General features: G+C 44.2%; 4 protein-coding genes across 4 annotated transcripts; all 4 read left to right on the top strand.

Annotated features, from left to right (window-relative positions):
* Positions 1-2,648, top strand: SMCO3 (single-pass membrane protein with coiled-coil domains 3; the record flags this gene model as incomplete). The annotated part of the gene is made up of 3 exons (XM_083860680.1): positions 1-62; positions 560-610; positions 1,954-2,648. Exon 3 carries the CDS (start codon positions 1,971-1,973, stop codon positions 2,646-2,648), a length of 678 nt encoding a protein of 225 aa, XP_083716806.1. The 5' UTR covers positions 1-62; positions 560-610; positions 1,954-1,970.
* A 3,945-nt stretch (positions 2,649-6,593) lies between these two features.
* On the top strand, positions 6,594-21,104 carry WBP11 (WW domain binding protein 11). The gene is made up of 12 exons (XM_083859422.1): positions 6,594-6,676; positions 7,737-7,855; positions 8,673-8,704; positions 9,308-9,401; positions 9,796-9,992; positions 10,860-10,993; positions 11,725-11,924; positions 13,053-13,247; positions 13,749-13,850; positions 15,299-15,616; positions 19,178-19,360; positions 20,008-21,104. The coding sequence occupies exons 2-12, from the start codon at positions 7,792-7,794 to the stop codon at positions 20,439-20,441; spliced, it is 1,953 nt and encodes a 650-aa protein (XP_083715548.1). The 5' UTR covers positions 6,594-6,676; positions 7,737-7,791; the 3' UTR covers positions 20,442-21,104.
* A 1,366-nt stretch (positions 21,105-22,470) lies between these two features.
* On the top strand, positions 22,471-23,105 carry LOC310909115 (histone H2A; the record flags this gene model as incomplete). Its single annotated transcript, XM_083860679.1, has 1 exon — positions 22,471-23,105. The coding sequence occupies one exon, from the start codon at positions 22,471-22,473 to the stop codon at positions 22,858-22,860; it is 390 nt and encodes a 129-aa protein (XP_083716805.1). The 3' UTR covers positions 22,861-23,105.
* A 1,778-nt stretch (positions 23,106-24,883) lies between these two features.
* On the top strand, positions 24,884-25,928 carry LOC310908117 (histone H1). Its single transcript, XM_083858798.1, has one exon. The coding sequence runs from the start codon at positions 25,071-25,073 to the stop codon at positions 25,725-25,727; it is 657 nt and encodes a 218-aa protein (XP_083714924.1). The 5' UTR covers positions 24,884-25,070; the 3' UTR covers positions 25,728-25,928.
* The last annotated feature ends 354 nt before the right edge of the window (positions 25,929-26,282 follow it).

Here is a 26,282-nt window from a genome sequence, read left to right as displayed (position 1 = left end):
GGGAAAGAGGCTGAAGTTACTATCCCATCCGCATTTCAACAGGAGCATTCAGACCAAATGAGGTAGGTTGTCTAAATGTTTAATTAGTTTCTGTGGTAAATCTCCCTGGAGTTGGAGAAATAGAAATACAGAAATATATGTTGCCTGCCTAATTCTAGAAGGAAAATATAAAACCTAACAAAAGTGTTAATGTGAAGAGTAAGAAGTAATTTTAGCATTAGAAGATATAAAATCTAGAGCAGCTATAAGAAGCTGAAATAATCATATGTAAAGAACAGATTGTAAGTCTTCTCCACACCTGTCTACTATTTAAAATGTTTGTTGAAGTGCTATTCCTTCTAAAACAATTTGTCTTCTCTGTTTCTACCAGTAAGGGAAAACAAATGACCTTACAACACAACACCACTGGAGTGGAAAGGTTTTAGTATCACTGAGTCAGCGAGCAAGCCAGAAACATCCCTGAGGCAGGAGTGATATGAAATCATAGCCTGCATTATCATGGTTTTCTGTTTCCTGAAAATCACAAACCTTTATTGTGTATGTGTTTTGCTCCCTACAGCTTGTATAAGAAGATGTGTTAAAGAGTTTATTCTCTTGGCAGAGATACAAGGTAAGTGGCTGAAAGAAACACACAGTGCTGTGCAAAATATTAGGGAAAAAACCCCTCTTTTCAGACTGGCTTGTATTTCAACATTGAGATTAAAAGTTGGCACGGGATGGTGGAAATCATTCCCGTTTTCTGCTGTGACCTTGTGGGGGAGGGTATGTTTAGTAAAATACAGCTGGGTCAGTGTCAGATGATTTGCAGCTAACAGAAAGTGCAAGAACTACAAAGGACCAAAATACCACAAAGGTATCTCTTTAAGAAGAAAAATCTGGGTAGTCTCCTACACATAACTATTTGTAGCTCCAACTGTGATATGTATGCACCAAGAGCAAGAAGAGGTTTACTGTAGAAAAATGCAAAGCACTGCACAAAAGTGGCCCAGATTTGCAATAAGAGGGCTGAGAACATAAAAAGTACCAACAAAGAAATGAGTCATCCTACTCATTCATAATTTTCCCCCATAGCAAAGATGTCTGCATTTAAGCTGATATCATGCTAAAGAATTTTTGGTTTGCAGCTGGTGATAGGTTAAAGGAAAGTGACAGTGTTGATTACAGAATCCTAGTGATGAGGAATAACTCCATGATCACTGTTAACTCAGTCTCTTTGGACTCTATGTCAGCATATAGTTTATGAAGAAATAAATATCAGGGAAGGAAATACAGTGAGACATGTGTAAGGGGATAGAGGCTAGGATGGGGTTATTATGGACAATTTTACTATTCACTATGAATTCCCAAGGGTAAGCTTTATAGTATAAGTACAGAATGCTTATATAGTTGCATTTTCTCTTGACTATTAGAAAAAAAAAAAAGCTATACTGGCATAAAATACCCTTATTGTGACATAAACCATATCCACCAACCATCATGGTTGCTGAAAAACTGGATGCCACTAAATGGAAAAAATAGGCTACAAAAGAGTGCTTGGAACAATTATTTAATCTTTAAGCCATATCTTTAATTTTGCTGATTATATGAGATTGTTCCATTTTTTAGTGAACTAGTTCCACTTCTACCATCTTCAGTTTCCAAGGTCCAGTTTTAACTTCAGTCTTCAGTTGCCAATGACCCACATCCATTTTACCAATCTGCTTGTTACATATTTGTTAGCTATTTTTGTTGCTCTGAGCATACCCAACCAATGTCTTATAAGGTCCTTTTCCAATCATTTGGCAAAAGTCCAAAACAAGAATTAAGATTTCTACATTTACACACTATGCCTTGGGATTTGACCTACTCAGTATGAGAAGAACCAGTGGGGCAGAGACAAAACACATTTCAATGCACTTCAAGGGCTATGGTTATGGGTGTTAAACAGAGTAAGAATTTTTTTCTCTCTTGAAGTAGCCTGTTTCTGAAGAATGGCACTGAGTGACCTCCTTTATCCAGATAATCCCAAGAGAAAGAAAGAACTGATCCAGCTGCATCAGGAATTGCTTGACTGCATGTCCACAAATTTCCATGCAACGAACGAGCTGGTTGGAGTGCTGAATGAACACCTGGGCTGCACTATTACCCCCATTGAGATGCGAGAGAGCAGTACAGTCAAGGAAAACTGTGAAATTATCATTCAAGTGATGAGTGAGATTCAGCATCAGGTGCAGAAGATTGATAATGACATGAAGGAAAAGCTGGAGCCAGTGCTGTATCAGAAGTTATATGATATCAAAGAGCCTGAGCTGGAGAAAATTGCAATAGCCCAGAGAGTTTTTTCCATTATTTTTGGAGAAGCAACTTCAACAGCTGCAATGGTAGCTATCAAACTTCTTGGCTCCAATCATTTAACTCTCAGTGTGAGCAAGCTCATTGGTCTCCTTGCGCAGATTGGGGCATCTGTTCTTGGGGGAGTTAGTATTACCATTATTGGGCTTGGCCTTGAAATGATTCTCCATGCTGTCCTGGGAGCCGTGGAGAGAAATCAGCTTCTGACAGCTGTGAGAAGCTATGAGAAGCACCTGGCTGAGTTTAAAGCAGCCTCAGAAAAGTACCAGCATGCCATACATGAAGTAACTTCTTTGGTGAAGCAGCAAATTCAGTAAATGAAGCTGGAGTTCTCTCTTCTGCTGTGACAGTAGCCGCAGCAGCTATGCCTGCAGAAATCTTTTTGATTCATTATGACAAATGAACTACTGATGGCTTTTTATTTTCTTATTTGTGGCAGCAGAACAAGAAAAGCAACAATTCAGGAAACTGTCACTGAATATTAATAGAGAACTGGTTTACAAATGTTTCAGGGGGGCAATGTTTCAAGTACTTTGCACCTTTCCTTAAGCTTATTTTCTAGGAAGCATTGTAGGTAATCTTGAATTGTAATTTACACTAGAGACAATAATACAGACTGCTGGACTGGTAGTGGTGAGAAAGTGTGTTTCTATATCAAAGATGACAACACAGTGGGAGAAAACAATTTCAACAAGGCAATTCATGCCAGCATCTGGAGGCTTTATGAGGACATCTGTGGTTGCTAAACTCTTAGTGTGGATTAGTGCTAAATCTGATAGAGTGAATTCCCTGTTCATTACAAGGACTAGCTGAAGCATATTTAACTGCTATTTCCTGCTCTCCTAAGAAGCCAGCCAGAGATCTTCCTTAAATAAACTCTAATCCCCATAGTCTAGCAGGTAAGAGAAGCCTGAGCCTACAGACAAACACACACAACCTTGCTCCACAACTGAGAGAAACCAGCTGCTGTGTTCCAGGTGTGCCTGGCCATGAATAACCTCTTATGCTTGTAATGCTCTGCTCCTGCCAACCCACATGTAAAAATTTCTGTGCAAAGTTGCTGTTTCGCTGATTGAAGTGGGATTATACACATGTACAAGTGCCTTTAGAATTGTGGCCCTATTAATGGACTTACACTTTCAGGTGCTTTACCCGATCCCACCAGTGTGGGACTGCCAAGAATGTGCTCAGATTCTGCATTTCACAATATGCTACCAATTGTCCTTATTTTTGTCAGATTTTAAAACCAAAGCTGGAAGCAAGAACATTATTTGAACTGTCTTGCTCTGATTTGCTGTGGATTGTTTTTTCTCGATCTTACAAAAAAAGATAATTTAAGAATAAAAATATACATATAATAAAAATATACACAAGTATTGGAAGACCTCTCTTTTCTGTACTCGGGTTTTTTAGTTTTTTTTTGTCTGAAAACCAATCTTAAACCAAATAATGAAAAGTGTTAAAAGCTTCATTATACATGCAATTCAAAAATTTTTTAAATCCATGATAGACCAATCTAGTAGGGTTGTGCATAGGTTTCTTTTTTAGCACTCACTTCCCCCATCCTAAAACCATGTCCAAATTAATATGTTTGCTAATATTCAATATTGGCAATCTTCATTTATTAATAACTAGATAGTGCCTATGAAATAAAGAGAAGGGTGAAATTCACAGCTCTTCCATTCTGGGGCTTGGGGGAATTGTTTGTTTGTTTTGTTGGGTTTTTATTCTCCTCCACTTCTGTTTTCACTTTAATGTTTTCTGACTCCTCTTCCCTTTTATGCACAAAAGCCACTAGATGGCAATGAAAATGCTGGTACTCAACAGCTCTGCCAAGTCAGCAGGGAGAAAGTCCAGGGTTCAGAAGCATAGATGGGTACCAGGGACTGAGAAACTGGGACCAGCTGTAGACTGGGCTATGTGTGTCAGGAAAAGCACTTCAGTGGTGGCAAAAAGTACTGCCTTGCCTACACGAGGTATTGTGGTGGATGAGTTAATGACCTGAGGCATCATTTCTCCAAGCTGTAGTATCTCTTGTCTCCTGACACAAGTGGCACTCAGTTTAGAGGTACTTGTGTAGAGGCAAGAGACTGTCAGTCAGTAGAACGGCAATATCTGTGTGTTGGACAGGTAGGAGTTCCTGGCTCTTGTTTTCCATGTCCAAATGTACATTCTAAGCAAGGAATTAAAATCAGAGTGATTACCAATCACTGCTGTATGAGAATAGTAGAGTCAAATAAAAACAAATCTGTTGTATTTTTCAAGCAATATGCCCACGTCCTTGAATGCAAATGCTGAGCAGTGCCAGGGGAAGTGGGGTACGCAATGAGGAACAGAGATATACAATTGCTACTCACCTGTAGGCATATCCTTGCTCCTGGTGGACTTAAAGGAAAGCTGATTTGCCCACAACAGATTTAATTCCTGCTCTCTCTAATCTTCTGGTCAGTCTTATATTTGGTAAGATGTCATAACCAGTCTATTGATGTTTCCCCTCTAGACTCCTTCAAGCTGCTTCTCAGTGTGACAGAAGTAGCAAGTGAAAAATGTGAGAGGACTATTGTCCTCCAAATCAACAGACACTGCTAGGAGAAAGCAGTCAGGGCTGAGGCAGTACCACTATCCCCACTGAGGCCAGTATTGTCAGGACAGAAGACCCCAAGCTTTGTGAGGTGCAGCTAATCTTTGAAGACTCAGCCATCTCCCTCTATAGTGACATGGCACCTGACAGGGATGTGTATGACCACAGCTTTCCATCACATTGTCCTGAGCATTCTGCCTTTGCTCAAGCTGCTGTTCTGGACAAAGGATTAAGAATTAAAATTGCGATATATGTGTTCCAAATAAGAACAGCCTCAAAAAAATCCACAAACCAGCCTAAGCTGTTTCCAAATCTATGTGGAAAAACAGTATGGTTGTAACCAAAATCTGTCTGGCTGAATGTTCTTTCTGATGACAAGAATAATACAAAGAGAACATGCCAAAGAGGCACAAGGTGGGGATGACCAGGCTGTGCATGGGGTTAGCAAGACTCCCTAGGCACTGAAAGCACCTGAAGCCTTGGCTCTGAGAATGCTCCTTGACTTTGACTTTTGTGCAGTTTGTGACTAAATGCTGGCATTAAATGCATTATTGTGATGCATAGCTTATAGTCTTTTACCCATCCTGCAATGATCTTTACAAATCAGCCAATAGAGTCTCCATTACTTGAAAAACTATAACAACATTGTGTTGCATGGTATAGTCATCAGGAGCAGGGGGTCTAGAAATCCTGCCCAGACAGATCTGACCACCTCTGCTCCCAGGTGCCACCTGTGCAGAGAAAAATTTCCTTCCTACTTCTCCTCCCCAACATGCTGGTTCTTTAAGCCTGGATCCATATTTTATTGCTTGCACATTGATGTCTCATGCATCTTCATTCTGGTTCTTCATGTGCTGTGAACTTGCTGGAAACTGTACTTTGGACAATGGCACAAATCAGCTCCCACTCGGGTGTTCCCCAACCTCGCCAGTTCACCACATGGGGGCTGTAGGAAAAGACAAGTAACGGAGTCAGCTTCTGTTGTCTCCAATGGCATCAAATTCTCTCTCCTGTTCTCTTTGCACATGTGAGCTGCCCGAAGAATGTCATAAGTCACTTTTTTTCCAGCAGACCCCTGGGAGAGCAGCCGGCGCGGGAGCCCAGAGGGATCCCGGCCCCACTCACAGGGGGAGCAGCGCTGCCGCCAGGCCAGGCCAGGCCAGGCCTACAACAAAACAGGGACAGACCCGAGGCTGCGGGCAGCCCCTGCTCCCGCAGCGCTTTGCATTTGTTCCCCACGGACAGAGGCTGCCCACACGCCCTTCGGCTGTACCTTGTTTCAGGGCTCGAGGGGCACTGCGGGCGGTCTCCCCCGGAGAGATCTGCCTGGGGGAGCAGAGGCCGCGCCGGCCGCCCTCGCGGCCCTATTTCCAGCACCGGCCGTACGGGCACTCCCCTCCCGCACCGCGTGAGCCCACCGCTCCCAGAGCCCGCCGGGGCCGGCTGGGCACTGCTCTCTATCTCCATCATCTCCTTCATCTCTGTCATCTCAATCACCTCCATCCCTGTCCCTCTCTCTCGCCCCGGCCCGATCCCGGTTCCTCCCCGTCTTCCCGCCCCTCCCCCGGCCCTACCATAGAGTTGGAGCCTCCGAGGGGGAGAGAGGGGCGGCGGAACCATCGAGCTGAGGCCGTCGCTTCCGGCGCGCGGCTTCGCGCCGCACTCGGTGCCGGTGCAAGATGGCGGCGGGGCGGCGGTGGCGGGCGGGCGGCTGAGCGAGGCCGCTGCAGGCAGGGAGGCAGCCGGGCTCGGCCGGCCAGAGGGGTGAGGGGCCCGCGGCGGTGCGGGGCTGCGGGGAGAGGAGAGGCGAGGAGAAGGCGGCACTTCGCGCTACCTCATTTTCTTCCTCTTTCCATCGCGCGGGAGTAGGAGGGGGTGGCGGGGGGGGGACTTTCTGCCCCGTTTCCCTGTGGCCAAAAGAATAATGAATTTAGTGTTTGGTTTATTTTATATATGTATTTTTTCTCACCTTCAGTCGTTAACTTGGTGCGTTGAAACTCTTTAGTCTGGGTCCTTAGAAGGTGTGAAATCGAGGTTTCGGAAGTTTGTTCTCTTTCCCTTTAGCCTTTAAATATATAAATATGGAAAATACGGGATGTAATGATAACTCCTGCCTGTTTGGTGAGCTTCCCGCCTAAAGAAGCGATCGTGTCTTGCAAAAGGAAAGAACAAACCCACCGCAGTGTTTTGGCAGGGAAGTAGGTTCGGAGGGGGAGGGAGAGAAGAAACATCCCTGGCTGTAGTTTGGACACATCTGTGACTTATGTGGTCAGTTGAAGAAATGTATGAAGGCAGGAAATAATTTTTTGCAGAATAATCCTGCGCATATTGATGCAGTGAGTGCCGGAGAGAGATATCAGGGGCAGTTGGAAGGCTGAGGAGGAGAGGATTTGAGGGGATACATGTGAGATTTTTGGGGAAGCACTTGAAACAGAAAGGTGAAAGCTGGAGAGCATTTATGAGAGTGAATGAGAAGCTAAACTCTGATACACTCTTAACAAATAAAATATGTGTTTCTCTGTGCCATGTACCCCTCCACAGTGTAAGCACAAAACTTCTTGGTTTGAGTTGTAGCGTGAATAATAGCAAACTCATCAGTCAGCTTAAAATTATAACCTACTAAAGTAGTAGTAAGTAGGTACTTAGTTAAATTGTAGTACTTTGTTGGAGTAGGGCAATTTTGATCTGGGTGCTGAGCTCAGAGTCACATTTGAGGACCTTAAAGGTATTTGAGCTCTTTGAGGGAGTAACTTGCTGATAGAAGAGAAACAAGCATCCTCAAGCTACCAGTCCATAGGACCTGAAACAATGTCATCTTTTCCAGGTTCCTCCCTCTTTTTTTAGTTTCAATTTTTTGAGGCAGAAGAAAAAAGATCAAAATGGGGCGGAGATCTACATCATCCACCAAGAGTGGGAAGTTCATGAATCCCACAGATCAGGCCCGTAAGTATCCATAAAAGCTGAGCAGGTGGGAGTGGGGAGTGCCTAGAGGAGCAGACAAACAGCTTTCTCTGAGGATAGAATCCTCACTTGTGGATCAGAACTGAGTTTCTCTAACGTGAAATGAATATTATCTCAGTTTTGTCTGGGAAGGCTGCTTGTTTTCATGCTCTTCTTTCCCTTAAGTATTTTCCTCTTGGTTTTCAGTTGGTTATCAGTGTTGGAATGCCTTTGTACTTAGCTGTTGGATGAACTGCAGGCTGCTTCCTGGGACAGAATTAATCTGTCCCAGGCAGGAAATTGAGGAACGTATCAAATTTTGCAGGTGCTCTGGTTAGATGGGGGAGTTGTTTTACTGGTTTTTTTCCTGGTTTTGGTAACATGCCAGGTTATCAATGCTCAGCAAATAAAGAAAATCCAGACTCCCACAGTGGATATGTTTTATTTCTGAGACATTTTTAAAGCCTATGTATTTTTAAAGTGTGTTGTCTGATGACTCTATTTCAGCTTCTGTGCAACAATCTTTTAGTGATTGCACCTATTACTATGGCTTGGATTGCTTATTGTTCTTTTTTTCTATGGAAAAAGTCCTGCTTCTGGAGACATGAAGGCTGCAGTATCTCTTTTTTCTGTATAAAAGACAAGAACTAGAAATCTATTTCCTGCTATATTTCTCTTTCATTGAGAAGCTGGGTTACAGTAAGTCTTTGTAAAATGAGTGAGCTGTTGAGAAACAGTTCTAGTCTTGATGAAAGAAAGGTTCTTCGTTAATTTGATTTTGTCTTTCAAGTTGTTATTTTCTTTTTCTTTTCCCCTCTAGGGAAGGAAGCTCGGAAAAGGGAACTAAAGAAGGTAAATTAAGAGATTACGGAACATTTAGTTGGCATTTCCTATACTATGTATCTTGTGTGTGATTGTATGAATAGACCGTGGATATTTTGGTTGATATCCTAAGACTGACTTCAGAAATATCATCTAAACATGTAATTTAAAAAAACATAGAAGTCTTGTTTGGAGTGAACATGTCCCCAGCTCTTTTTAAACTTGTAATTATTTTTGAAACATTTGCTGGAAGTACTTAGTAATTAAAAAGCCCCAAAACAACAAAGCAAAGAAGCAAGCAACAAACAAACAAAAAAATCCAAACAAAGCATCCGAAACTCACACACTTCTTAGTGTGTTTTATTGTATTTTGTCAGTTGGTTATTGTGTTGATTGTATGTGTTTAGGTGGAGTGAAGGAATGGTAGTAGCATTTGCAATTACCAAAATAGCAGAATTAAAATTAGCAGAAGTTTTAATTACATTTGCTGCTGATTTGTGCCTTGGTGAACATTTTCAGGGTGCTCTGAAGTGTGACTTTTTTCTTCAGACTGGAAATACTGAGAAAGGGGTAACAGACATTTTGTGTCTTTCTACTGTGAAACTCTTCTCTCTGCTTGATCTCTGATCTTAGAACAAAAAGCAACGGATGATGGTACGAGCAGCTGTACTGAAGATGAAAGATCCAAAGCAGATCATCCGAGACATGGAAAAACTGGATGAGATGGGTGAGTGAAAGGTACCCGGTTTTGGACTTAGGCAGTAGTTTATGTAGATGCACAGTGTAGATTTAACAGCCAGTGGGGGAGACTGAAATAGAGTAATCTTTTTTCCTTTCCTGTTAGAAAGGGGAATTCTGTGAATATCTGGGGATTGATTATGATTTGAGGTGTTGTGGTGCCATCAAAGAGGACTTTTTTCGCCGAAGATGATTGATAAGAAGAATGAGTAGTATGTATATGTGTGCTGCTAAAATAGAGTTCAAGGAAGGGATTGTCATAAGGCTGAAGACTTCCTGAAAACAGGGATTGGAAGTTGTTTTGAAGTAGTTTCATTCATTATAGTTGTGCAGTAGAGTAATTTGCAAATTTTTTTGTCACTATTTTTGCTGTCTTGGATCAGAGTTTAACCCAGTACAGCAGCCACAACTTAATGAGAAAGTGCTGAAGGATAAACGCAAAAAGCTCCGTGAGACTTTTGAACGTATCTTGCGGCTGTATGAGAAGGAAAATCCCGACATCTATAAAGAACTGCGCAAGTTGGAAGTGGAGTATGAGCAGAAGAGAGCACAACTCAGCCAGTATTTTGATGCTGTCAAGGTAATGCTTACTGTATTTCAGCCTTGTAACTGTGGTAGTGTATTTTATTTGCTCATTAGGTGTGACAGTTACTGAGGAATGAAGATTTTATGTGAGTTCAGCATCATGTGGCCCATATGAATACTAATTTGCAAAGTACCTCAAATTAGAGCATTTCAGTGAGGACAGTGTGGTGGTTGTCAGGTCACCGTCTGTCTCTGATATAGCAGGTCACTGTCTCTGATACACTGATCTCATTCAACATGAAAGGAGGAAAGGGAAATGTGTGTTGAAAATCAGCAGTATCAGCCTTTTGTTTTCTGTATCAGAGAGCAAGCCTGTGAGTGTGCAATTGATATTTCTCTGAGTTTCTGCTAAATCTCTTGCGGGAAGTAATGAGAATGCTTTGGCATTCTTTTAAAGATCTTTCTCTAGTATTCCTCTCTACCATGCTGGAAAACATAGTGTTGTGCAAGTGCAAGGATCTGTAAGACCTTTTTTTTTCTCTTTCCTTTGGAACATGCAGCACTCTGTGACTTGAATACTTAAAAAACACAAAAGTACAGCCATACTTGTGTGCAGCCTCCTCCTCATTTTGTAGACTGAAGGTCTAAAAGAAGATAGAAACCTGACTGAATTTTGAGTGAAATACTAAAGCTTTTCATGGGTGCATTGCAAGTGCTTTGGTTTGCATTGAAAACTTACTGTTTACACTTTCCCAAATTTTTTTCATGGACTGCTGCAAGATAACACACCCTGTGAACAGACATGTTTGACAAGTGGTGGCAGGTTTCATACTTAAGAAAAGTAAGTTTGTGAGTTTGTGAGTTTGTGCGGTAGTTTCTGTGGGAGTAACCCATTCTCTTTTTTATTTTTCCTCCCTTCTAGAATGCTCAGCATGTTGAAGTGGAAAGTATCCCCTTACCAGATATGCCTCATGCTCCCTCCAACATCCTCATACAGGACATTCCCCTTCCAGGGGCTCAACCACCGTCTATCCTTAAGAAGACATCAGCCTATGGGTAAGTGGAAAAAGAAACTTAAAGGGGAACTAAGAGGGAAGCATTACAGGGGAGAAGCTAGAGGTGGAAGCAGAGGTAGTATTGACTTAGCAAAGTCAGGATTTTTGTGCAAGTGAATTGTGCTTTGTTTTAACCAAAGCCCTTTTAATCTTTCCCCACTATTACAGCTTTTTGTTTAAATTTCTTTGAGTAATACATTATGCCTTCTAGTTTTTTTCCTGACTTTTTCATGTCAGGAAAGCTTAGAGCCCTACTGTTTTGAACATGAATACCCCTTAAATTGCCATATGTGTTTTCTTTTGTCCTGCTGGCGTATTCAGTGTATATGAATGGTTCATATAAACTCGTAGTTTGCTTGGGTTTGTTCTGGGTTTTTTATTTGCTTTTTTGTTGTTTTCATTCTAGTGCTAGTTTTTTTCTATTACTTTCTGAATAGCCTTCTGTTTTCACCAATTCTGTGATTATTTCATTCATTTTTTGTTGGAGGATTCAATAGTTGATTTTTTTCAGTATTGTCTTCGGTTGCTTTCTGAGGAGCTTTTGTCTGCTCTTCTGCAGTCATGTCTGTGTATGGGGTTGTAAACTCTGTCTCAAATCTACACTTTTTAAATGTTCGTGTTACTTTTTAGAAGTCTGCGTAAGCAGTGGTGAGAGAAGGCTAAATAATTCTACTGAAAACATGTTTGCTTTAATTGTGTTCCTGCATTTCTCATTCCCTTTCTTATTTCCAGACCACCAGTTCGGTCCATTTCTGTGCTTCCTCCTCCGGGGCTTGGTGTTCCTCGTTTACCTCCAGGCAGGAAACCCCCTGGCCCTCCACCAGGGCCCCCCCCACCTCAGGTCCTACAGATGTATGGCCGTAAAGTGGGTTTCACCTTGGACGTGGCTCCTCGAAGGCGAGAGGAGGAGATTTCTTACAGTTCTGAAGCAGGTAAGGACTTTCCTATTCTTCTCTGGGGTTTCCTTGGCCTCTGTTTTGCTATGAATGGTACTGCTGTGAGTACAGTGTGCCCTAGACAAAGTGTTCTCTCTGGGCAATATGAATGTTAACGCTACTTGAAGGACTCTTACTAAGTGATTGCTGCTCTGAGGTAATGCGGATATGTTCATAATATCTGCAACTTTTCTACTGTATGTACTTCAGCTGTATTTTTAAATGTTGAAACCTTTAATTTCATGTCTCAGATACCTCTTTTAGTTAGGTATCACAGATTAGGTTTTTTTGGATGAACAGGGCCGAAACATTGTTCATACAATACCTTTTAAAAACCCAATCACTCTCGGAGAAAGCTTCTATTTAAAAAACCCATCAAATAAACACTCCCAAACTAAAACCATAACAAAACCCACAACTGACCCTGAGTCTGCATTTGCTACATAGGTCCTCTTTTTCATACAGTTACTGTATCATCCCTAGAAACTTTTGTGACTAGGTGGATTAGCTTTATTTCGTGCTGGAAGGCATCAAAACATTTCAGTGATGGGCAATTGCTGAATAGAAATGAATGAATGAGTTGCAATAGCAGTTGCCTGACACTGTTTTACACTGCAGCGACAGACTGCAGACTCTGAACTTGAGAAGGCTGAAAATGACTCTCTTATTTTTGGGATGTCTCCTTTATGTACTATTTTACACAGACCAATCTGATTGGTGACAAAAAGACAAACTTCTTCAATTAAATTGGTCAGACCAGAGGGACATCAAGCAGAAGTCCCTCCTAGGAAAAGGAATGAAGAACAAAGTTACAACTACAAAAACATGTCTCTTGTTTACAGAAAATTCCCTGGGAAAAGAATGTCAGAAAACCAAAACATCTTAGGCACGAACCAGGGCTACAGTTGCCTTCACCTTTTTGCTGTGCAAATTAATCAGCAGGTTAATGTGAAATCTTACAGATTTTCCAAAATGTCCTTTAAGAATATGTGCTAAGAAGTAAAGGGATGACAGTTTGTCCATAGCTGTTGCTAAGGGGAATACTGTGACTGTAAACATACACTGGTGTGAAAGAATATTTTGTATTTGGAGTTCATGCATTTCCTAATACTTTGCTTTCTGCAGGACAGCGAGGCCACGATGATGACATGTCCAGCACTAGTGAAGATGAAGGTTATCCTGAGGATATGGATCAAGACAAGCACGATGAGAGCAGTGATGACAGTGACAGCGACAGGTCAGATGCAGACAGTGAAGGAGAGGACTTCCTGCATCGTGATAATGACAAGGAGAGGGAAGGTGGCGAAGAAAAGAAATCGGGTATGAACGGGAAATGAGAAGACTGGGAGTTGATTTTTCAAAAGTAAAACACTACTTGATAGAGTTGAGGGGGTGTGTATAATTTATTTAGTCAACTGTGTTCTATCTCCCCTAAGTTCCAGCTAAAGGATTTTTATTAATAAATGGATCAGGAGGAGGCTATCTAGAAGTGAAGCAACTTTCAAATAAACGTGTTTTCTTAAAAGTTGTGTTAGCTTATAGCTCACAAGCCATTTTTCACCTGAATCATTGCATTGGTAAGATACTCTACAAAATTAAGCCTCGGTGTAAAATACGCTCACTTGCTTGGGGGAGACTAATTGGTAGAGAATACTAGGTTAGCAAAACTTCAAACAATCAGAAACACCGGTGTTAACTCTTACCTAAGGAGCATTATGTTAGGCTGATATGGTGTCCATACCAGGTATTCATGTAACTATCTGATTTTTCTTACTTTCTTCCCACCTGCTGTCACCCTCATCCGTACCCTGCTTTCCCCAGGTCACAGTGTCCGGTTTGCAGACATGCCTGGGAAGTCCCGAAAAAAGAAAAAGAACATGAAAGAACTGACTCCACTCCAGGCCATGATGTTACGAATGGCGGGTGAGTAAGGTGGATATAATATGCAGTGATATGCCATTAGGCTTCCAGTTAAGGTTTCTGTGAGCAGCTTACTTTGCACAGGTTTTATTTTGTAAATACTTTACTATCATAGTGTAGGCTCTGCTGAGAGTATCAGCTCTCATTAGGTATCTCAGTTATAGTTTGGTTTTTGCTTTTTTATATCTTTTTGTTTAGGTGGGGTTTTTTTTTTTTTTTTTTTTGGTAGATTTTTTAATTATTTTTTTTTAAGTAGTGTCTGTGTTTTGCATAGCAGAGTTGAAGTTAAGAGTAGCAATTTAGTGATTTTTTTTTTCTTCTAAATCTTTCCTTGCTTAACTTTTAAGCAGTTGTTCAAAGAAATATCAATCTCTTGGTGAAAGAGTAACATTGTCTGTGTCCTCAGCATGTAACCTGTAAGGATTCGTACTCTGTAAAAATACCCTTCTGCTGAGATAAGTTGTCTTGGTTTGGAAAGACAGGAGCCTCCCATGAAATGGAGCATGTAAATCTCCTTCCTCCCAATTATTATAATTTTGAAATTAAGGAGCTTTCAGGCAAACATATGGGAATAGGAATAACAGTTCTTTAGTAGGAAAATTAAAATAAAAATGTAGTAGTACAAAAAAAGCAAACAAACAAAAAAGAAAACACTGACAGAGTCAGAATACAGCCTGACACCCTGTTGGTCAGGGTGTTGGTAGCAGTCCAATTAAGTCCTCCTGGAGTGAAGATGTGGTTCTGTTGGAGCGGAGATGATCCTGTAGAAGGGTGTAGTTTTCCTCTGAATGAAGGATGGATGGGGTCCACTGGGTGGAGCATCTCACAATGGGATAATGTAATCTTATCAGTCATGCAGTGAGATTCAATGGCCCTTTAACAGCAGATATCCCCCACCCCCGACTTATGAGGGATGAGTCATGGAAGAGATAAATAACATTGCCCCACCTGGTTTTAACAGATGGTAATAGAATACTTACTTTTGGTTACATTTTGCATTGCAACCTAAGATGTAAGTTAACCAATAAAACAATTTTTGTGTGTTTTAAAAAGAAACTCCAGTGTCTTTCAAAGGTTCAGAAGTTTCTTGGGCATGGAGATTATGTTTATTGTATCCCCAACCCCCTGTTGCTTCACCTCCCCACAAACTCCCTTAAGGCAGAGATTAAATAGCAGCAGTTTAGGTTGATAGTACAAGTTTCAGGTCCCAGAGAAACACATAATTCTTGTTCTCAGAGCTCTCTCTAGAACAGCAATGATTTTTCTATTATTATTTTTTATTTGTTTTCATTTTATGTTTAACAGTAAAAAGTGGTCAGATTTCTTCCCTTTGAAGTGAGGTTTATCTAACCCTTGCTTCTTTCTTATTTTATTTTGTGTACTCAGTTTTCTCTGATGTTCACAAATATGTTATACATAGGCACATTTTATAATTGTATCTCCATATCCAGGTCAAGAAATTCCAGAAGAAGGGAGAGAAGTGGAGGAATATTCAGAAGAAGAGGAGGAGGAGGAAGAGGACTCAGAGTCTGAAGAAACATCACAGCAACAGCAGCAGCAACAACAGCTCAGTGAGGAAGCACTTGCAGAGACCGGGTCATCTACTGCGACTTCTCAGGCACAGCAGCAGCAACAGAATGCACAGGCTGTGCCTCCAACTCAGATACAGGCACCTCCCATGCCTGGGCCTCCTCCTCTGGGACCGCCTCCAGCTCCTCCACTGAGGCCCCCAGGCCCACCCACTGGCCTTCCTCCTGGCCCTCCTCCAGGTGAAGGGTTGATTTACTCTGCTTTGAGGGATGCAGGCTCTCTGGTGTAATTTCTCTCTGGTATAAATTTGGGAGTTTGGAAGCTGCAGGATGTGTTACAGGTGGAGTATATGGACCTAGTTACTGAATCTGTCATCAGTCTACTTCATCGTTGCCGTATCTTGCTTTTGAGGCATCAGGCTCCTGTAGCTGTAGCCTTCCTGATGGTTGTCTTTGTTAGAGCCAACGCTGGCAGACAGCAGCAGCAGAGCCAGTGTATGAAATGGAGTAAAAGAGCAAAGGTACTTACTTTTAGGCCAGAAGAAAAATCAAATGGCACAGAGGCATTAGGGCAGAAGGTTCTTAGCTCATGAACTGGCAGACCTCGTTGATAAGGCTTTAAACTAGGTTTGAAAGGGGAAGGGGATGCAGGTGGGCTGCCTGGAAGCAGGCCCAAGGGTGCTAAGCCTGAGATAGGGGTGAAATCAGTAGCCCAGCTGAGGTGCATGTACAGCAATGCACACAGCATGGGTAACAAACAGGGAGAGCTGGAGGCCATGGTGCAACAGCAAAGCTCTGATGTAGCAAAGTGGTGGGATGACTCACATGGCTGTAGCGCTGCACTGGATGGCTACAAGCTCTTCAGAAGAGACAAGAAGGGAGAAGAGGTGAAGGGGTGGCCCTTTATATTTAGGGAGGTTTCTGATGCCATAGTTATTGAAAATAATAAAGATGGAGTTGAATGCCTATGGGTAAGAATTAAGGGGAAGGCCAACAAGGCTGACATCCTACTGGGAGTCTGTTATTCTCCACCCTACCAGGAGGAAGAGCTGGTATTATTCTGTAAGCAGCTGGAGAATGTTTTAGGATCATCAGCCCTTGTTCTTGTAGGTGACTTCAACCTGCCAGACATCTGCTGGGAACTTAATACAGCAGAAAAGAGGCAGTCCAGGAAATTTTTAGTGTGTGGAGGATAACTTTTTGTCACAGCTGGTGAGTGAGCCCACCAGGAGAGAGACTATGTTAGACCTGTTGTTTGCAAATAGAGATGGGTTGGTGGAAGATGTGGTGGTTGGAGGCCAACTGGGACACAGTGATCATGAAATTATAGAGTTCTCAATATTTGGTGAAATCAGGAGGAACATCAATAAGAATTTTACATTGGACTTCTGGAGGGCAGACTTTGGCCTATTTAGGAGACTTATTCAGACAGGTCCTTGGGAAGCATCCCTTAAAAACAAAGGAGTTCAGGAAACCTGGGTGTACTTCAAAACAGAAATCTTGAGGGCACAGGAACAGACTGTCCCTGTGTGCTGAAAGATGAGTCAATGAAGCAAATGTCCAGCCTGGATGGGCAAGGAGGTTTTTGAGGAACTCAGGAATAAAAAGAGGATGAAGGGTCAGGTCTCAGGAAGTATTTAAGGGGGCTGCTAGAGCATGTAGGAAAAAAACTAGGGAGGCCAAAGTTCAGTTTGAATTTAAAATGGCAACTTCTGTAAAGGGTAATTAAAAATGTTTCTACAAATACATTAATGGTAAAAGGAAAGGTTCTCTATTGGATGAGGCAGGGAATTTAGTAACTGCAGATGAGGAGAAGGCAGAAGTGCTTAATTTTGCCTGAGTTTTCAGTGGGAAGACAACTTGCCTTCAAGACAGCTGTTCTCTTGAGTTGGTTGATGGTGTCAGGGGACAGAATGGTCCCCCCATTATCCAAAAGAAGGCTGTCAGAGAACTGCTGAGATGCTTGGACACTCATAAAATCTATGGGCCCAGACAGGATCCATCCCAGGGGGATGAGGGAGCTGGCAGATGAGCTTGCAAAGCCACTCTCCATCATTTACAATCAGTCCTGGCTCACTGGTGAGGTTCCAGAAGATTGGAAACTGGCCAATGTGACACCCATTCACAAAAAGGGTGGGAAGGAGGATCCCAGTAATTATAGACCAGTCAGTCTGACCTCAGAACCTGGCAAGATAATGGAACAGTTTATACTGAGTGTCATCACACAGAATTTATAGGATGGCCAGGGTATCAGACCCAGCCAGCACGGGTTTAGGAGAGGCAGGTCATATTTGACCAACCTGATCTCCTTTTATTACCAGGTGACCCACCTGGTGGATGCAGGAAAGGCTGTGGATGTTGCCTGTTTGGACTTCAGCAAGGCCTTTGACACTGTCTCCCACAGCATATTCCTGGAAAAGCTGCCAGCCCGAGGCTTGGACAGGAGCACTCTTTGCTGGGTTAGGAACTGGCTGGATGGCTCTCACCAGAGAGTGGTGGTGAACAGTGCTGCATCCAGCTGGGGACAGTCACCAGGGGTGTCCCTCAGGGGTCTGTGCTGGGGCCAGTTCTGTTCAGTATTTTTATTGATGACATGGATGAGGCTATTGAATCTTTCCTTAGTAAATTTGCAGATGACACTAAGCTGGGAGTGTGTGTCGATCTGTTGGAAGACAGGAGGGCTCTCCAGAGAGACCTGGAACAATTGGATGGATGGACAAAGTCTAGCAAGATGAAGTTCAATAAGTTGAAGTGTCAAATCCTGCATTTTGGCCACAATAACCCCCTGCAATGTTATAGGCCAGGGATGGTGTGGCTGGAGAGTGCCCAGGCAGAAAGGGACCTGGGAGTTCTGGTGACAGCAGCTGAACATGAGCCAGCAGTGTGCCCTGGTGGCCAAGAGGGCCAACGGCATCCTGGCCTGGATCAGGAATGGTGTGGCCAGCAGGAGCAGGGAGGTCATTCTTCCCCTGTACTTGGCACTGGTGAGGCCACACCTTGAGTGCTGTGTCCAGTTCTGGGCCCTCAGTTTAGGAAGGACGTTGAGATGACTGAGCACACCCAGAGGAGGCAACAAGGCTGGTGAAGGACTTGGAAAACAAGCCATATGAAGAAGGATTGAGGGAGCTGGGGTTTAGCCTGGAGAAAAGGAAACTCAGAGGTGACCTTATCATTCTCTACAACTTCCTGAAGGTAGTTGTAGACAGCTGGGAGTTGGTCTCTTTCTCCAGGCAGCAACTGACAGAATGAAAGGACACAGTCTCAGGCTACATCAAGGGAAATACAGGTTGGATATTAGGAAGAAGTTTTTCACAGAAAGAGTGATAAAGGAATGGAATGGTCTGTCTAGGGAGGTGGTGGAGTCACCATCCCTGCATGTGTTTAAAAAAAGACTAAGTGTGGCACTCGGAGCCATGATCTAGTTGAGTTGTTAGGGCTGGGCTGGACTCAATGATCTTGAAGGTCTCTTCCAACCTACACATTCTATGATTCTGTGAGAGAAAGGTTTTTAGCTGTTTAAATTCTGACAAACTCAGCTCAGAAGCTGTTACTAGTTACTGCTTAATTGTGTGGGGAGGAACCCTTTTTCCGTGATACACTGGGATTTTCATAAAGATGCTTTAACTGTGTAGCTGCTGCCTCTGCTTGAGGTTTTTAGAAATTCTGTTTCATCTGGCAACTCAGTAATACAACTTTCATTCTTGCTGTTGAAGATCTTTATTCTTAGGTGATGAGTTTAATTGCAGAGATACATTTTTAACTGCGGATTAAATTTCTCTTTTGTTTCATGAATGCTTTCAGGAGCTCCTCCGTTCCTGAGACCTCCCGGGTTACCAGGGTTACGTGGGCCTTTGCCTCGACTGCTGCCACCAGGTCCTCCCCCAGGGCGACCACCTGGTCCTCCCCCAGGCCCCCCCCCAGGCCTGCCCCCGGGTCCTCCTCCACGTGGTCCTCCTCCTCGTCTGCCCCCTCCTGCCCCACCAGGTAAGGGGGTTTGTTTTTTTCAGTGCCAAATCCCTTCTTGCTTTCTTTTTGCAGTCTTGGCTGTGGTGGGTATCAAGCCAGTGAGGTATAATTGGCTGCCAATTTACCTTTGTTCCTGTCTATGGCTGCATTGGGCTATGTGCTATTACGTTATTCTGTGCAATAACAAGTTAAGTGCTGTGCAAAGTTTGGTAGCAAGAAATCTGCCCTTAGAAAGGGAATTTCAGAGTTTAAGCTTTTGCTCAGCTGGACTCTTTCTGAACAGCCTCTGGGTGCTGTAATGGTGCACCATGAAATGAGTTGGAGATCTGAATATTTATTTTTTGTGCCTGGGTCAGACATTTCTGATGATTCTGAAATTCCAGGAGGATGTATTATCAAGAAACTTTATTCTCAGATTATAACTTTAAATTTAAAAGGGAGCAATTAATAAGCTCCTGTGGCTTTCAGTCTGAAGAGCAGCATTTTCAACCCATCATTTAGCGCAGATTTGAAAACCTTATTTTTTTTTTAAACTACTGCATCCTGTTGGAGATTGTTTTGTTTTGCTTTTTGTTCTTGTCATTCTGAGACTGTGCACTTCCTTGTTCGAATATTTTGAAATTCCCAGGTGTGGAGACACCTTATGCTTTCTTTTTGTCCTACAGGCATCCCTCCTCCTCGCCCAGGCATGTTACGGCCACCACTGGTGCCTCCCTTAGGACCCGCCCCACCGGGGCTCTTTCCACCAGCTCCCATTCCAAATCCCGGGGTGCTGAGTGCCCCCCCCAGCCTGATTCAGCGGCCCAAGGCGGATGACACCAGCGCAGCCACCATCGAGAAGAAAGCCACGGCCACCATCAGCGCCAAGCCGCAGATCACCAACCCCAAGGCGGAGATCACGCGCTTCGTGCCCACTGCCCTGCGAGTGCGCCGGGAGAATAAAGGGGCTTCCGCTGCCTCCCAGAGAAAACAAGATGATGAGCCTGCCCTCTCGTTAACCAAAACTGCCCCTAAGGCTGGATCCTCTGCCCCTGTCTCTGTACAGACAAAGGATGATGTGTATGAAGCCTTCATGAAAGAAATGGAAGGTCTCCTGTGACCTCTTGTGGTCCTAGTCAGCTTTCCTGCCCCTCTGAACACAGATCAGATCACTGTGGAGGGAGAAGAAGGGAAAGTCCTCCTGCAAGCAAAGAAAGGGCATGACTGGAAATAGTTCCCTACCCACAGTTTAACGTGCCAGTGTGCTGTGAATAGAGGCCGCTGCGGCTGAGATGTGCCCGGGGAGTTCCTGTCAGAGCTACCATGTCCACTTGGTGAAAGGAAATTGCAGTAAAGAAGACGATGATGCTCCTCTCAAATCTTCCTCCTGCCTTGGAGGGAGATAATGATACTCTGGGGACAGGGGTGACTTATTCTCTGCCTGAATCCTTACACACCCTGAGTGCTCTGGTGAGGGTAATGGAAAGGGTTTTTAAAGCCAGAAAAATGTTAGCAGCATTTCATACACACATGGTTGTCCAGTTTTTATTTTCTGTACTGGTTTCCTTTTTTTCTTGTAAATATTTTATAATCATGTTTTTTAGTTGCAGTGAGGTTGATCAATCATCTTTCCTCCAGGGTAGTCAGGAAGGTAATTTGTTGCGTATACTGTACACTGGAATTTTGCACCCTATCCCCTTTATGGTCATCTTGATGGATTTTTGTTGGCTGGGGAAACTTCATTTTGTCTTGTGAAAGACAATAAATGTTCAGTGTATCAAAATACCGCTTTCCCTGTGATTTGTGTAAAACTAGCAGGTGGAGAGAGGGAGGGGGGAGGTTTCTTTACTTGCCTTGGAAGATGATAGAAGTTTTAAGAACCTCAGAAAAGAAAAGCAATAATCACGTTGTAAGTAGCATACACTTATTTTTTCACAGTAAACTTCTGCTATATTCTTGTTTTAAAACATCCTTTTTAACCTTTATTGGTGGCTAGTAAAAACTTAAAATACTTAAAACTGAAATACTACTACTAATTACAAAACAATTTATTTTATATACTCTGATTGGAAGGTTTGCTTCATATCAAGCCTCAGACAAGCACTGGCTGCATCATGGGCAGGCTATGTTAAGTAAAAATTAATAAACAATTTTAATGTTCTAAGATTGACAGATGACTTTACTTGTGGCTAATATTAAAATACCAGACTAGCAGATAGCTCAAACAATACATTTAGTTGACTGTAAGTTTCAGGCTTGGCTGAATGCACCATGTTTTGAGGTTAAATCTGCTTTAAGGAGACAAAGTTGTTAGCTAACCAAACTTACTTGAAACTTTGAATCTATTTTCACAAATTCTGGCCACAATCAAAAGCGTTTGCACAGCACTTTTCTATACAGTAAAGTTTACATGAACCCACCCACCTAATGCATATTCTCCACCTTCCTAATGCATATTCTATGAGGTAACTACACAATTATTGAAACACGAAGTTCTTTCTTTATTAAGCAACTTCTGTTGCATAAGTTATATGATGACATCAGTTATGTTTACAAAAGATGCGAAGATTCAGTGTGGAGACAGACAATCCAGCTTGAAAACACCAATATGATTACAGCAATACTAGAATAATTTGTCTCGAGAATCAGAGAAACGTCTTGTATCACATATTCCTGCCTAGTTTCTACACCTATCAGTAGTGCTGGGGTGTAAATGCTCCCTCTCAAGCTTCTCTTTTATCATAACAATTACACATTTTTAAAGTAGCCCTGCGGTAGCATTCCTGAGGTGTAAAACACAGGATGATTTCTAAGCCTACAGCGATGGCATTTAGCAGGGGTTCCCCGATTGCGGGAGGCAGCTGTGCTCCTCTGCTCTCCGGGCCGGGCGGGCGGCGTTTCCCGGCGCTGTCCCTGGCTCGGAGCGGGGCCGGGCGGGCTCGGCGCGCGCGGCGGGGGCGGGTCGGCGAGAGCGGCCGCCGGCGGCTCCCATTGGTCGGATTTGGATCCGCGGCGCCATTGGTCGGAGCGAGCCGGAGCGCCCCGCAGCCAATCAGAGAGCCGGCGGGGCGCGCGCAGGAGCTATAAAAGCGGCGGCGCGCGGGGCGCGGGCACGTGACGTTGTGTGTCGGGGCGGCAGCTGCGGAGCCATGTCCGGGCGCGGGAAGCAGGGCGGGAAGGCGCGCGCCAAGGCCAAGTCGCGCTCGTCGCGGGCCGGGCTGCAGTTCCCCGTGGGCCGCGTGCACCGCCTGCTGCGCAAGGGCAACTACGCGGAGCGCGTGGGCGCCGGCGCCCCGGTGTACCTGGCGGCCGTGCTGGAGTACCTGACGGCCGAGATCCTGGAGCTGGCGGGCAACGCGGCCCGCGACAACAAGAAGACGCGCATCATCCCCCGCCACCTGCAGCTCGCCATCCGCAACGACGAGGAGCTCAACAAGCTGCTGGGCAAGGTGACCATCGCGCAGGGCGGCGTGCTGCCCAACATCCAGGCCGTGCTGCTGCCCAAGAAGACCGACAGCCACAAGGCGAAAAGCAAGTGAAACGTTGCGACGAGCTTTCCCACCTCAAAAGTAACCCAAAGGCTCTTTTCAGAGCCACCCACTTTTTCATAAAAGGAGCTGTACATCGTAGCGAAAAAACAAGCTAAACCCTCCCCACAGTCGTCTCTAAAAACCCAGTAGGAAAATTAAAACGAACAAACAGCCCTCCCCCCAAACACCCCAAGTACTATTAATTTTAATTCTTGAAAAAAATCCAAAAACAAACCACCCCAAATGCCCTGTATTATAGCTCTTGAATTAGGATTTTGAAAAGCCCACTATATAGTAATACATGGCTGACATGCCTACTAAAATTAACGTGGTTTATATCATGTGAAATAAATCACTGCACTGGTGGGGGTGAGAAAGACACAACATGTGTTAAGACTGTAGGAAAGAACCCACAGCCTCATCCTGCCTCTCCTTTTTCGGCTCGGCTCTATGTGAAGCTCAGGTAACTCACCGATAGCTTAAAAACAACCCTGCTCCCTCTAAAGAACTACATACTGTTGGAGGTGGTTTTTTTTCTTTTTTCTTTTTTTTTTTTTTTTTTTTTTTTTTTTTTTTTTTTTTTTTTGTTGTTGTTGTTGTTGTTGTTGTTGTTGTTTTGTATTAAAAGGCATTCTAAGTTACTAATCCTTATTTATTAAAAATCTTTGAGCTGCCGAGCCCATTTTCTGCCTCGAATGTGAAGGAGTTTGAGATTAATTGTTCATCACAATGCTCAGGCAATCTGAGGTGAAAGGACTGTTCCCAGTTTTGATTCTGTCTTATACATAGTGCTAAATATAAACCATAAATATGTTGAAATAGAAACAGAAAATCTGTTATTATTGGTCAAAAAAACCCGTATTTTAATAATTACCCATTTGAAAACATTAATTACTTGAATCATAACATTGTCCAGAATTTTAGCATTACCAACAGTTAAAATAGCAAAAGGTAAAAAGGAGTTTACAGGCCTTTGCCAAAACAAAGGGTTGTAGGGATTAATAAACATATTGCAGAATACTTAGTTTAATTCTTCATACTCTGAGAAACAATGTGCATTTATTTTTATTTGAGGCTTGGTCTCGGAAAAGTGCATCTGAGCACTGTCCACCTCCTGCTTAGCCACGAGCTGGTTCAGTGTAGCAGATACATCAAGACATTTTTAGTATTAATTCCAATGTAGGGATCAGTCACTGGACAGTAAGAAAATGGGATATTTAGGAAAATGCTGTGAAAGAGGAATTCTAACTCACCACTTGAGCAAATTTTATTATGTTCGAGTCGTGGGAATATCAACTGGGGCTGTGTCTCCTTAGACAATGATGACTCAGATTTTTGCCAATCCAGCTGTATCAAAATAAAAACACTGACATATTATCAAACAATAGGGCACTGGTTATCATTATTACCGAAAACTGGCCGCGTTAAGTTCTTGTGTCACCTATTAATTCAGAAAGTTGGTATTTCTGTGGCAGAGGAGGAGGGAACCATGTCTGCATTGTGTACACTGAGCAACACGGCACAAACTGCTGTGCTGTGAAAACTCACCTCCTTTGGTCAGACAAAAAGCCCTTCACAGGACTTTAACCTGCTCCTTGCCTGGTGCATAACGCACTAATTTAATTTCTCTTAATTATTTTGACAGAGGTAAAGGATTTTGGACAAAGGAGCTAATTTCTAATTCCATATTCAGTGCTCAAGATGAGCCTGTGTTACTTCCTCCTCTTTGAAATCAAATTGCGACTAAAATATCGATTAAAATCCCCGATTTTCTGTTCAGATTAAGAGAAGACCCTTTAAAGAATATTAATTAATTACTTTGGAAATGTAGTTCGTCACATCACGGATTTTATTTAGAAGGAAAAACAAAAGTTTCTGTCTCCCGAGGTCTGTTCAGGTCCAGGACTCGGTGTTTATCTCCTCTTTTTTAGCTCACCCGTTGCCTCTTCGAAAGGAAACTTGGCCGAGGGGAAGAAGAGTCTTTCTTTTCCACGTCGCTGCGAACTGAGGGGGGGTCGGTGGCGGAAATTCTGATAAAAACAGCCGTTTTTGCTTCCTAAGAAACACAAACTGAGCGGGCAGAAGGGACCTCTCTGCCGTGCGGCGGGGCGGGCTCTGCAACGCACCAATCAGCGCGCGGCTCCGCTCTATAAATACCAGGCCGGCGGGTTGCTCCAGGCCCAGTGGTTCCTCTGGTTCCTGCAGGAAAGGCTGGCACAATGTCGGAGACCGCGCCTGTTGCCGCTCCCGCTGTCTCTGCTCCCGGGGCCAAGGCCGCCGCCAAGAAGCCGAAGAAGGCGGCGAGCGGCTCCAAAGCCCGCAAGCCCGCGGGGCCCAGCGTCACCGAGCTGATCACCAAGGCCGTGTCCGCCTCCAAGGAGCGCAAGGGGCTCTCCCTCGCCGCGCTCAAGAAGGCGCTGGCCGCCGGCGGCTACGATGTGGAGAAGAACAACAGCCGCATCAAGCTGGGGCTCAAGAGCCTCGTCAGCAAGGGCACGCTGGTGCAGACCAAGGGCACCGGCGCCTCCGGCTCCTTCAAGCTGAACAAGAAGCCGGGCGAGACAAAAGAAAAGGCAACGAAGAAGAAGCTGGCGGCCAAGCCCAAGAAGCCGGCGGCTAAGAAACCCGCCAGCGCCGCCAAGAAGCCCAAGAAGGCGGCGGCGGTGAAGAAGAGCCCCAAGAAGGCGAAGAAGCCGGCGGCTGCAGCGGCCAAGAAAGCGGCCAAGAGCCCCAAGAAAGCCGCCAAGGCAGGCCGCCCCAAGAAGGCGGCCAAGAGCCCGGCTAAGGCCAAGGCGGTGAAGCCCAAAGCAGCCAAGCCCAAGGCAGCCAAACCCAAAGCGGCCAAGGCGAAGAAGGCGGCGCCGAAAAAGAAGTAAGATGGCTGAGAGAAATTCAGAGTCTACTCATTTAAATAAACCCAAAGGCTCTTTTAAGAGCCACCCACTTACTCTCAAAAAGTGCTGAAACACTACAGTTATGCACCAGCAAACCAAAATCACTTAGAGATTTCTGTAGGAGTTCACACAGCCTTAATAAAGTTCAGATTTTGGGTACGTGTGCGCTCGGGAACGCCCGCGTGGGAAATCGGTTTCCTTTAAAAGGAAGTGTCCCTATGTGCAATCCGGGAGCCCCGCGATAAGAGCTTTCCCCGCCCCAGTGCCCGGCGCCGCTCCGGGCGGGAAGAGGCGGCACCGGGGGCGGGAGCGCGCTCCGCTCCGGGCGCGGGGGAGTTTAAAAGTGCCGCCTTGGGCCGCCATCGGCCCCGCGCCGCCTTCCGCCAGGCCCCGCCCTGCCCGGGCCGGGACCCCCCCGCGCCCCGCCGGGCCCGGAGCCGCATCGGCGCTCACTGCTCTGTGTCACCGCTCTGCCCTCACCGCTCTGCCCTCACTGCTCTGTGTCACTGCTCTGTGTCACCGCTCTGCCTCACTGCT

Source organism: Zosterops lateralis (assembly GCF_965231275.1).
Source record: "Zosterops lateralis genome assembly, chromosome: 4".
NCBI classification, from domain to species: Eukaryota; Metazoa; Chordata; class Aves; order Passeriformes; family Zosteropidae; genus Zosterops; species Zosterops lateralis.
The sequence above is the reverse complement of the archived record's forward strand: the minus strand, read 5'-3'. Positions and strand labels throughout refer to the sequence as shown.